At 53.9% G+C, this 12,646-nt stretch overlaps 4 protein-coding genes across 4 annotated transcripts; 1 reads left to right on the top strand and 3 right to left on the bottom strand.

Annotated features, from left to right (window-relative positions):
• Positions 1-447: 447 nt before the first annotated feature.
• J4E78_003433 (uncharacterized protein) lies at positions 448-963 on the bottom strand (the record flags this gene model as incomplete). Its single annotated transcript, XM_049364073.1, has 2 exons — positions 448-681; positions 733-963. 2 exons carry the CDS (start codon positions 961-963, stop codon positions 448-450), a joined length of 465 nt encoding a protein of 154 aa, XP_049224738.1.
• A 1,230-nt stretch (positions 964-2,193) lies between these two features.
• On the top strand, positions 2,194-4,346 carry J4E78_003434 (uncharacterized protein; the record flags this gene model as incomplete). The annotated part of the gene is made up of 3 exons (XM_049364074.1): positions 2,194-2,776; positions 2,859-4,130; positions 4,183-4,346. The coding sequence occupies 3 exons, from the start codon at positions 2,194-2,196 to the stop codon at positions 4,344-4,346; spliced, it is 2,019 nt and encodes a 672-aa protein (XP_049224739.1).
• Positions 4,347-6,224: 1,878 nt separating this feature from the next.
• On the bottom strand, positions 6,225-7,567 carry J4E78_003435 (uncharacterized protein; the record flags this gene model as incomplete). The annotated part of the gene is made up of 2 exons (XM_049364075.1): positions 6,225-6,699; positions 6,876-7,567. 2 exons carry the CDS (start codon positions 7,565-7,567, stop codon positions 6,225-6,227), a joined length of 1,167 nt encoding a protein of 388 aa, XP_049224740.1.
• A 473-nt stretch (positions 7,568-8,040) lies between these two features.
• J4E78_003436 (uncharacterized protein) lies at positions 8,041-8,782 on the bottom strand (the record flags this gene model as incomplete). Its single annotated transcript, XM_049364076.1, has 2 exons — positions 8,041-8,624; positions 8,776-8,782. The coding sequence occupies 2 exons, from the start codon at positions 8,780-8,782 to the stop codon at positions 8,041-8,043; spliced, it is 591 nt and encodes a 196-aa protein (XP_049224741.1).
• Between the last annotated feature and the right edge of the window lie 3,864 nt (positions 8,783-12,646).

The following is a 12,646-nucleotide window of genomic DNA, read 5'->3' on the forward strand; positions in this document are numbered from 1 at the left end:
GGTAGCTCCAACCCCGCCGAGGTTCGACTGCGGGGTAGAGAGGATGGGCAGTGAGAGCACATTGGCTGCAAGCGTGTATAGTAGCTTAGATAAAAATCGCTAAGATGGTACGCGAATCCTGAGAGGTTGATCAAGGAATGTTTCGACCCGCGTCTTGGGTTGCTGTCGGGTGCCCCGGTTCGCGACGGACTCCGACAAGCTTGAAGCTCGACGTAGCTCTCCGTCTCCTTCCGCACCAGTACTTCAGTATAGCGATAGGAAATTGCAACAACGCTATAGAGTGCAACATACCATGTGAATCCACATGAACGCCTTGTCCAAAGCTCACCAAAATCCAAGCGTGTAAACACCATCCGGGTAAACAAGCCGTATCGCAGTATCCAATCCAAAACTCCCAGCAAATGCCCTTTCAATATGACGTCGATGCTGCGTAGTAGAGTTCCGTCTTCAGGTGACGGTGCACAGAAGCTCTTCCTCCAAGATGAACTTGCCTTCCTTGTACTTTTCACTGGCTTCATACGCCTTATCGTATTTCCAGCCGACAGTCTCCTTGCATTGGCGGCAGTGGATGTCGCGTACTATGTGACGTCCCGTGGTCATATTGCGCTCGTTGGGGTCCGACTCGGTGATGTTGACGACGGTATCGAAGAGGTACGCCTTGCCGTGTTGACCGCGGAAGTTCTTATGACGGTTAGCGATATGGCTACGTGTGGGAGTTCAATATGGGCTCACCCTGCTGAGTATGTCGTCGTGGTTGGAGAGATGCGTCTTGCAGTTCTTGCAGCCGTAGATGCGCGACGTGGTCGAGTTGAGGTAGATGTTGTACGTGAGGCCCATAGTGATGGACAGGCGATCCGACGCGTGAATCGAGGGCTGCGGCGGCGTGGGAGTGGTGTCGAGACCGTGGCGGTAATCAGAGCGGTAGTCAGAGGTAGCCACTCGTTGTTGGTCGCCGCCGGTCATACGTGCTGTTGGCGCGGGTGCAAGGGGAGAAAGGTGGCGGGGAGCTAGCGGTGAAGCGTTTGAGGGGCCGATGGTTGTGGCTCCCGCTGTTGCGCCCAAGCGCGATTGCTATCTTGGGATGTGGAGTGAAGCTTTGGACCTGGAGGTGACGGCGCGGTCCCTGCTGGCACGTGCGCGTCAGGTGGGCGGGATGACGAAGGCGAGGGGCACAGCCGGGTAAACACTTGGGCAGGGTTGCTATATGGTATATGAGATCGGATGCTCTACGGATATCTATGTGGCATGTGCTGTGACTTTGTGGAACCAGGTAACGAGTTCCGTGGGAGCCTGACAGCTACTGAGCTAGTGCATGGTGAGATGGTGTGTAGTCAGCTGGTGACGCACGTGAGGGCATGCTGAGCTGGAATACCTAGGTAGTCCGGATACAGTCGTGTCAATGGGAACCGAGAACAGGAACAGTCGACTAAATGGAAAGCATCTTCTGCATCAGATCATTGACAGACACCCTGTGACAAACCACAGCCACGCCAATTTGCCTGTCTGGAGATCATTGTCGGTCTTCCTGCCTTTGAACGTCTCTCCGCAACGGCGAGTCATCGTATAAGCGCTTGTCTACCTCAAGTCATCTTCTCGGTGTTGTTGTTGCCATGGCCGAGTGTGTGCCTGCACCTGCAAACAGAGAGCGTTTTACATTGGCACACAAAGAAGCAGGCTGGTGGTTGAGAGGCCAGCGCATCGACGATAAAAAGGACGATGAGCGTTGGTAGTGGACAGACTATCGCATCCTCTATGCAAGGTATTGTTGTCGTCTGTTGATACTGCGCGCCCCAGCCTCTCTCCGCGGATTGGGCGAGTCGGATGCCCCACTCGAGGTAGTCCTGGAGTCCCACAGCGTATAGTCGCGTGTCGAGAGTGAGAGAAAGGTAATTGCAGAGCGTTTACCGCTTCCGCGACGTGACAACGGGCAGTAAGTCGGTGCCGCATGCAGGGCGATTGGCGTGGTAGGCGACTATCAGCCCAGCCTTCCGATGCACGTCCGCTGCGGCTTGACTCTGTGGCAGACGTGCTAGCGGGCTTAACCTCGCTGATATGGAACATTCTAGCAACGTTTTTAGGACCAAAATCCCAGCTTAATTTTTATCCGCCCTGGATCTCAACCAACAGTCGCTGCAGCCAGACTAATTTTCTAGTGACACCGTCCAGGCCGCTATCCTTCCGCAGCTCGCCCCCATGGTTCTTCCCTCCTTCTTCGCATCCTCAAAGAAGTCGTCCAAGACCAGAGATATCCCCAACCTTGCCCCCCGACCCTCTCCCCAGGCTAACTCAGGCACCCCTCCTGCCTCGCCTGACAAGCACACCCACTCCAAGGTCAAGGACCGGGAACGCTCCTCCAGCCGCCGCTCGAGCTCCTACTCGTCCAAGCGCTCGTCCAAGTACGACCGCGACTCCCACCCGCTAAACCTCCCGCCCGAGGAGCGCCAGCGCCTGTCCTCGCAGATGTCCGCCATGGACCAGCCCACGCCCCAGCCAATGGACGTGGACCGGGACCACTCGTCCTCGCCCGCCCCCTCGAGCCCCGTCGCCGACACGCCCAAGACGAACGGTGCCAACGGCGCCCCCGACGGGCCTGCTCCTCCACCACACCGCTACACCAAGAGCCCGCCGCCGCCCACTGCAAACTACGCCGCGACCCCCGAGGCTGCCACCCCGCCCGCTGAGCCCCCGACGATAGACGCCGAGGAGTACAAGGCGGCCGGCAACAAGTTCTTCAAGATCAAAGACTACCCGCGGGCCATCGAGGAATACTCAAAAGGTGCGTAGTGACACTGCCCATGCTCTAGCCGAAGCTTTGCACTACAGTACACCGGGAGAGCTTCTGGCTAACCAATCCGCAGCGATCGAAGCCGACCCCAAAAATGCCACCTACTACTCGAACCGGGCCGCCGCCTACATCTCCGCCAACAAGTTCTACGAGGCCATGGAGGACTGCAAGATGGCCGACGAGCTGGACCCCAACAACATGAAGATCCTCCTGCGGTTAGGCAGAGTGTACACCAGCCTGGGACGGCCGGACGAGGCTGTGCAGGTGTACGACTCCATCAATGCCACAGCCAAAGACAAGCAGCCTGCGTTGACAATGCAGAAGCACCTCCGCATGGCCGAAGACACATCACGCAACGAGGGATCGGGTTCCATGGTCATATACGCCCTCAACGAGGCTGAGAAGGGTCTCGGCGTTGGTGTAGACAAGCCCCGGAAGTGGCAGCTCATGCGGGGAGAGGCACATCTGCGCATGGGCAATGCCAATGCACTTGGAGAGGCACAAAACGTAGCCATGTCGCTACTACGGTACAACAACCAGGATCCTGACGCCCTCGTACTGCGCGGCCGCATCCTATACGCCCAGGGCGAGAACGACAAGGCTGTACAGCACTTTAGACAAGCACTGGCATGCGACCCCGACTTCAAGGCCGCTGTCAAGTACCTGCGAATGGTGCAAAAGCTGGACCGCATGAAGCAAGAGGGCAACGCTGCCTTTAAGTCCGGCAGGTACCAAGAAGCCATCGACACCTACACGCAGGCACTCGCAGTCGACCCCTCGAACAAGGGCACAAACTCCAAGATCCTACAGAACCGAGCCCTGTGCCACAGCCGGCAAAAGAGCTGGAAACAAGCCATTGCAGACTGCGAGAAGGCCCTCGAGCTCGATCCCAGCTACACAAAGGCACGGAAGACCCGGGCGAAGGCCCTGGGAGAGAACGGCAACTGGGAGGAGGCAGTACGTGATCTCAAGGCTATCCAGGAAGAGAACCCATCGGAGCCTGGCATTGCCAAAGAAATCCGCGATGCCGAGATGGAGCTTAAGAAGAGCAAGAGGAAGGACTACTACAAGATTCTCGGTATCGAGAAGGACGCCACAGAGACACAGATCAAGAAGGCATACCGAAAGCTGGCCATTGTCCACCACCCCGACAAGAACCCAGACGACGCGGATGCTGCGGACAGGTTCAAGGAGATTCAAGAAGCACATGAGACTCTGAGCGACCCACAAAAGCGCGAGAGATACGACTCCGGCGCTGATCTTGTCGATCCCAACGACATGTTCGGCGGGGGAGGCATGGGAGGAGGCATGGGTGGCATGGGTGGCGGCATTGACCCAGAGATCCGTAAGTATTCTCATGACTATGAAAGAAAGTTCACGACTAACGCGATTCACAGTCATGCAAATGTTCGGCGGCATGGGCGGAGGTATGGGAGGCGGCCGTGGCGGCGGGGGTGGTTTCCACTTCAGCTCCGGCGGCGGTGGAAGTCCGTTTGGCGGTATGGGCGGCATGCCCAGCGGTGGCCGAAGAGGAGGACCGCCCGGTGGCTTCCCCTTCTAAACGCCCCTATCATACCCACGTAACGACAACCACCACCACGCTCCGTTTCAAACATATCATCCGACCTTTGATTCGTGTGTATACCCTTGGCAGAACATTTCCGACAGATTTCATTCATGGCGTTGGATACAGGAGATGCGCGAGCAGTAGATGCATAGACGGTCGTTTGGATCGCTCTCCTGTATTTGGGTGCGAAGCATTGATTTTCACATTGGCCTTCGAGGGATTTGAGCATTGCCTGGCGTCTCTCATTATTATCTTATGCACGAGATCTGTTTGAGGAAATGAATGCCGCTTGTGACTTATTGGAAGAAGTAGTGTAGAACGAAATTTCAAAAGTTAACGATCAAGAAGAGAGCGTCCTTGATGTGATCTATTTTCGTGATTGGTCTTCAAAAATTGTGATTGTGTCACGAGAGCATACTTGTATGCCGAGCATGTAAAGACCTCCATTTTCACGTACCTCATCCCCCAAAATGCTCCTCAACATGATGCGCAACCGCCGCCTCGTCCCCCTCGAATTCTCCGCATACTGGGCACGTCGCTACCTCCACCCCCCTCACATCCCCACCTTGATGTCTCCGATCCGCCTCTTCCAACGCCGCAAAAAGCCCCACGTCAGCCGGCTGTCTCCGAGTCCTGCCTTCATCATAAAGATACTCGTCCTCATCCCTAATATCTCTCTCCACCCTGCCTCCAACCATCCTCCCACCTGCTCTTCCCATACCTCCACCAGCCTCACCATCCCTACTCAGCCCCGCTCCAGCGCCCCCAACAACAGCCTCACCCTGCTGTCCCTCGCTCTCACTGACAAGCTTCTGCACCCTCCCCACCCTTCCATCTCGTAACCTCACTTTCACACCGCGCGGATGATCACCCCGTGTTAGCAGATCGGCGACGACACCGCGGACTTGGTGTCCGGTGGGTTGATCCTGTTTGAGAATGATTGAGACGCTTGTTCCGGGGTGGATATATGCGAATGAGGGGACAGGGGCTTCGTCGGGGTCCGGTCTGAAGTTGGGTCTACCGCGACCGCGGCCTTGTCCTCTGCCCCTAGACGCTCCTCGTCCTCTTCCTCGGTCTGAGACGGGGTTGGAGTCGCCGCGGCCGCGACCGCGGCCCGTGTGGGTACCTCTTGATGATTCTGAAGAAGGCGGTTGCCGGTTTGGACGGCCGCGTCTGGAGGGCGGTTGTTGCATAATGTGTTTAGGTTGGGTTTGTTGGCTGGCTTGGGGATGCTTGCGCAGAAAAAAAGGCAGCGTTCAAAAGCCGCCTTAGCGAGCCCTTCGTTCCTCCAATGAATCTTTCAATCTCTTTCTCAGGATGTGTTCGAACAGTTGTTGTGTTCGCCTTCCCAAAATCGCAAAAGACGACTCAAGATCAAATGCTGGTGGAAATGATCGTAGCTTGAATTGGCACAGAGCTGATCTGATACAGGAAGAAGAGTTGCGTGAAAGTCAGCATTTGTCGGAATAACTATTATCCCTGTAAAATGAAATGTTGATGTTGAGATCTTGGACGGGATGAGGATGTTGTAGGATATTGGTGTTAGGGCGGTTTGCACAGTATTTTAGTGCGCATTACGTCATTCGCTCGCTCCCTTCACATTATGTAGCAATGCTTATGTACCACACTCCAGACCATGAGACACACAGGGATATAGGCAATAGCCAAGATTTTTTGGAGATTTTTCTATGTACACGTACGTCTGGCTAGAGTAGCGCATCGATATCCTCGCGATATCAGCGTCTTTCATACAAACCACGCACATCACACTGTACACCTCCCGCCTCCATCATCATCGTGCCTTCCGCAAACGGTACTCGCTATGTAGTCATCATCGACCTGTATATTCGCTCCGTCCATCCCGCCAATACATCAGTTGTAGGTGACGTTGACCCCACGTTGACCGTCAAGATTGTTGAACTCGTCCCGGAGAAGCCAGAACCGAACACCGTTCCCTTCCTGAATGCGTCCATGAGCCTTGTGATGCTTTATCAGCTTCTGTCGTCGATGTGTATACCCTCTCATGAACTGTTCATCATCCTGCCAATCCCGAAAGATGTCCTGTGCTACTCTGACAGCGGTAGGCCCATACGATGAGTTCCTTCCGTCAGGGACATTCCTAACATTATCGTGCTCGCAGTCGAAGGCTCGGAAGTTTCTGTTGGCTAGATCGAGGTCCATCACGTAGTCGAGTGCGTTCCACCTGAGCTCAGCGAGCTTGTCCTTGATGATATCGACCTCGTTCTCTGCTTCCGGGTCCTCATCCACACTGCGGTCAGAGGATGGCGAATATCCGGCAGCTTGGATGTCCCTGTCCGCCTGCATCTGCGCCGCTGTTGTATGGAGCCTGTGACCATGTTAGCAGCTGCTTTGTGGAAGAGAAAGTCGTGACTAGGTTTTGGGTAGGCCTGGAGGAACTCGCAGCACTCTCATGATTTGTGAGAGTGGTAAAGATACACTGAAAGCCTTCCAGGCCTACCAAAAAATCCCGCAAAGCGGATAACAATGTGATGTAGTACGTACCGATCTCTGACTGTCTCGGCATTAACGAGTTTCTTTTGAAGATCTTCGAGCTCTCTCTTTTGAACCTCGATCTTGCTCATCAGGCGCTGCACATCCGTAGTGTTGATGTTCGCCTCCGAAACATACTGACGATTCTGAGCAGACAGCTGGTCGACCCGCGTTTGCAAATCGTCAAATGTCGCTTGACTGATGGCCATCTCGTTGGAGCGTGCGTTGGCATTGGAAAGCTCGCCCTCAAGAGAGTCGACTCTACCCTGGAGACGACGGACGTTGGCCTGGAATTGTGCACGAGTATTGGCTGCATCTTGTTCCGCTGTAGTCATAGCGCGTCGTGCGATGATCAGTTCGGTATCCTTTTGTTCAATGGTGGATCCGAGCGCCTGTACTCGTGCGCGCAGTGACTTCGCTTCAGAGACCGTGACGATATTGAGCTCATTCGTCCGCTCCAGATCCCTTTCCCGAGTCTTACTGGCGTCGACTTCACTTTGTAACCGCTGAATCTCCCGCTTCAGATCGCTATTGTTGCGGTCCGCGATTGTCAGCTCCAGTGATAGCCTGAACAAGTCCCTCTCGTCGTCACTGTCAGAGCCATTGTTCTCAGATGCGACGGCGCTGTTGGGGAGGGGTGTAGGCTGCTGCTGTCTTCCTAAATGACTGCCGTCATCATCGTTGTCGAAGGCGGAGGAAGCCATGTTTTCGCGAAATCGATAACCGATTTCTGCGCTGCGTGTGTGCGTTGTGGCGATGGGGTATGAGCTTGGGTCGTACCTACCTGATATGCACAGCAGGGTCCATGCTTGGCGGAGCATCCTCACCAGGGAGGAAGGCACGCCAGGTGCAGATGTGAGCGATGAACGGTGAACTACGAAAGAGAAAATCTGAAATAAGACTGACAGCGGCTGGCCTCTATAGGAGGTCAGCCGGCGATGTTCGCGACAAGCTCTGACGCTTTCCAAGCAACGCGACAGGATGATGACCGCTTGCATTCACCGTCTGTTCGCGCTGGTGAGAGAACACAGCTCATCCAGGCAAGCAATGAGAGTAGTTCTCGAAACGCGAGCTCCAGACATGTGATCATTGTACAGATAATCATATACGAATGAGAGATACAAGCAAAATCAACAGAAAGGGTTGACACATCCTTGTGTTGTCAGGCGGCCAATTATCACTCATTACCTGCCAGTGTTGCTTCTCCATTGGCAGCGATGTTGATACCGTTTGACCCGCCGATTGACTTGCTGCCGTCGGAGCCCTGCGTGATACCCAGGTTTCCACCGAGGTTCGCCGCGGCACCGTCCTCGCCGAGGGTGATACCAGATTCCTCAGAGAACTTCTCAGACTCTTCAGTAGCCTTGACACCGTTTGACTTCTCACCCTCGGCCTCTTGAGCTTCCTGTTCAGCTTCTTTCCTTGCTGCTTCTCCTTCGGCGCGTCCGGGCTGGTTCTCCGTACCAGCGCCAGCACCAGCCGCACCCTCTTCTGACTCTTGCTCGGCGGCGACAGCAGGCTTTTCACCGGCGGTGGCGGACTTCTCGCCCTCTGCTGCTGAAGACTTGGGCTCCTCTGCAGCTACCGCAGTACCATTGCCCTGCTGATTTCCGCCGAGCTTGAGACCATTGCCAGTGATACCACCGCCTGAGCCGCCTAGAGTGAGTCCTCCGATCGTGAGACCACCTCCTCCGCCACCTTGCTTTTGGGCCTCGCGGCGGCGACTTCCTCCATGGGTCAACGACTCCAAGCTCTGAAAGTCTGCGTCACGTCTGACAGGGTGTGCGCGATACGAGCGAGAGGCAAGGTTTGCTTTAGTCTAGCATGAGTGTCAGCATACGCAGTGAGTGACAGGCTTTAACAAGAGAGATAACGTGTTGAGTAGCCAAGATGGTGCATCGGATCAACATACTGCCCATAGCGTGCGAGGGGGAACGACGAATGCATCGACGCATGATACGGCCAGTAGACCGAGAGTCAATTCCAGAGAGAGCTTCATATCGAGAGAGTTTGTTAATTAGCGGATCGAAAGAAGACGTAGACAAGAAACAGCTGTCCGGCAGCAAGATGAACAGATGACTGTGAAGTAAAGCGATGGTACCAGTGAGCTCATCAGGTGCACCTCCTGAGGCCTACTGCGAATAAATGCTTCTCAAGCCCATGAGTCCCAGTGACATCTGCTTCCCTCAGCCACCCGTCGTTGGCATTGCCGGAATTACATGATGGAACGCTTTCACAACATTTACAGGCCAGCTTGGCGATCCAGAGTGGTCGGAACAGTGTGTCAAACGCCAGTGCGCGGCGGGGCCGACCGCTCGCTAGGATGCTGGGGTTCTTCATGTCGCACAAGCGTCGCAGCTCCCGTCAGGGCCATGATCTTCGACTCTTCGGAATTTTCGGCCTCAGATGAAGCCGTCTTTGAAAGCCCAGATAAGAGCTATCCCCATGGTTAAGCATTCCAAGTGCTGTCTTGTGTGTAGTGCCATGAAAGCCAAGACCGGATTTGAATGGGATGCTGACATTTGTGTACGGTGTGTTGACTGCTGGGTTTCGAATCAGAACAGAAACTAGTTGTCGTACGAGTTTCTCGGTTGTCAGAGAGCCTCGCGGTATTGCTGCGTGCATCGCGGGATCCCGAGGTCCGTCTAGCGAAGCAAGACCACGTGTGGACGGACATGATCAGGAGCTCCACATTAACATCTTGTGACTGCCTCTATAACACGGATGAACGCATGTTATTCGCGAAAAGCATGAAGCGAAGTGAGGAGAATGTGCCCGAAAGGAGATTGGATGAGATGCGTTTGGTGAGAGGACAACGGCAATGACGACTGGCGGCCACGCGAGATTGACGCGCTAATATCGATGACTAATCCCGCGCAACACGCGCCTCACGTCACCATGACTCGTCATTCTTTCCAGTCGATTCATTCCGACTACTCATTCAATGTTCATTACGTATCTGCGTCGCGGACTTGGGCTTGGAGTCATTTCCTGTTCGGACGCGACGATATGCAAAACATTATCGCCTTTCAGACGTATCCTCATACTATGGCCTGATGGGTCACAGTACTATATTACCCATTCAATCCAACAAGTTCACTGGCGTGAAGCCAGCAGCCTAGATCGCATCAATGTCCTCCGTCCGACCAACGAATACGTATACGTCCTACCTAAATCCAAACACCACCGGTCCTGTGCACCTTTATCCGTTCAACAAACGCTCTCCTTCATTTTTGTACAACTTGAACGCCTCGTGTAGTGAATCCGCAGTCTCACCAGGAAAGAGATGCAAAAAGAAAGGGTAGCCCTTCTTGCGCTTTACTTTCCACATGAAGAGCTCTCGCTTGGCTTCGTCGTTCCAGCCGGTGAACACGAATTCACCATTGCTGCTAGGTGATGGGGCTTTCACGGTCTTTCGAGGAGCCGCAGGTGTACCTCGGCTACCAGGAACTGGAATTGGAAAGGCTGCGGAACAATGATTTAGCGGGAAGAATACCAAGGTGTTTCGGATCATCTTACTGCCTGGCTCACGCTTCTGAAGATTTACTGGAGCATGCGGCTGTCCAATGGAATTAAAGACACCATGACCATGTAGGCCCCTCGGTGCTTGGGTTTGCCTAGGGTCTTGTGGAGCTGCAGCCGCTGTTGAAGACCCAGAGGCCTGCGGATTGGTCCTGCCTGTCCTTGTATCTGGCCGAGTACGACGGGAAACCACGAAGGCCTCGCCGGTCCATACCCTGTCGTCGTCCACGTACCGCCAAGCCTGAGCCGGGTCTTCCCATGGAGGTGGATTCGCCGCTGGGGCTACGCATGAAAATTAGATTGAAGACTACAGTACCGTTATATTGGCTTACGTCGAGTGTGTAGGCGACTGGCTGGTCCGTGTGGCTGCATGAATGAAGGTGCGAAGTCCCCATCGTTGTTTGGGAACAGAGATTCGTCCAGGTATTTCAGGGGGCGATATCCAGCACCACCAGAAGGTTCTTCGTGATTGGGGCTGTTGGAGTTCGAGTTATTGGCCATGATACTGTATATGATGATTATTCGTTATAAGTTTGAGGTTGCAGAGGGAAGACGATGGTAAGAAAGAGAACTTATGAACACTGAAGGTATGAAAAGTGAGCCAGAATCGACCGTAAGCACGACATTCTTCTAAGTATATATACCAGGTGAAGGCAGGTGAAGTTGAGTCAAACATCCCTTAGCTATTCAAAGACGACGTGACCTTATTGTTCCTCGACTCACGCGTGTATACTCCTTTATGCAACAATACGAGTACGTTTGCTTGTTCCGCACGTAGATGGGAGTTGATCACTTGCCATTTGAGCAAGCTAACTATTGTGTAGGCTATACTAAACGCTGGTAACCTTGGAATGAAGTCACATTCAAGGTTGGTATCATGGCTAAGGAATCAAGAGCTAGGTAGCCTACCGACCAAAGGCGAAAAATTCGTGAAACATTGCAACCCTACTAGCTTGTTCGCACAGAATACCACAACTGTGTCATCAAAACCAGCCTTCCGCTACGTCTTCTACGAGTGTGCCAAACTCTCCGATCGCTCACTGATAGCGACCGAAATATGGATCGCCTGGAAGTACCGAGGGCGCCTCGTTTCTCTGGCTAGCCATTATAGGACCTTGGTAACCTGTGGAGACAGGAGATATGTGGTTCGTCGACATCACACCTGGCTGTGACGCGTTCCTTAGGGCGTTATCATTATAGCCTGAGCCCCACGGCAGTGGATAGTTCTGAGTTTGGTAGTGTGCTGCTACCGGGAAGTTGTAGTGTTGGCCAACAGGCTCGCCGGATGATCGAAAACCTGGGGCAGAGTACCGCGGAGGACCGATATGTACGTTTTGATCTGAATACGGCCCATGGACTTGACTGTAAGTTGCCCGGGCGGGTGTCGCATACTTGACTGAGAAGTTCTGTCAGCGTGGAACTATATTGGACTCTCTGTAACACTGACCTCGTTCCATACTCAGAGCGCCGCCGAATGCTCGTCGAAATGTCATGATAATCTCGACCAAAGCCTTGCTGTCAATGTGGTACGACAGCCGTTGAAAGCTCATCTGCAGCGCAAGCATTGTGTTACCTGCGGCCGCCGGCAGTAGGTCGAATGCACCATTGAGAGCCGTCTTCAGCGCGTTCTCGTTGATGTTTAGAGTGGCTGCGAGTACGGCCAGAGCAGACTGCGCTGCTGGGCTGCCTTCGTTCGTGCGGACGGCGACTACTGACTCCATGTGGGCGACTTGAAGGAAGTGGGGAGAATGGACTGACCTTCGAGAGAGCCATAAGTGACATACGGTGAGCGGAACTAGGCAACTACAGTGAAATGTGAGTGTGGAGGTGTTTCACGGTGAATTTCGCCTTGTCTAGTTTACCTACGTAGTTCAACATTTCGACGACTTGACTGAAAATCATGCAATCAATAGTATCGCCTCCGTGACTTACTATCAGATTGCCAGGGCTCGGTGTATTCTAATTGAGCATGTTACTCTGTTCGCCAGTAGTTGATTACTGCACGCCCCTGTCACCGATCCACCGAGATTTATTGAGAGTTGATGGCTCCCTGTCCAGCTCGGATACCACCTGAAAGACACGAACTTGGGTCTGTGCTATGCCGTCTCCCGGTAGTGAGCTCTTGCTGTGCTGACGTCTTTTAACCGAGCCTGGGAAGCCCTGGGATAGGCAAGAGACCCACGTCAACCAATGTAAACCCTACACACCCTGGAGCCTACATTGGGTTGAGCTCAGCTACTTTGCATGTTTTCATCTCAATG

The sequence above is a fragment of the Alternaria triticimaculans genome (genome assembly GCF_023758025.1).
Source record: "Alternaria triticimaculans strain BMP 0046 chromosome Unknown scaffold_3, whole genome shotgun sequence".
In the NCBI taxonomy this organism is placed as follows: domain Eukaryota; kingdom Fungi; phylum Ascomycota; class Dothideomycetes; order Pleosporales; family Pleosporaceae; genus Alternaria; species Alternaria triticimaculans.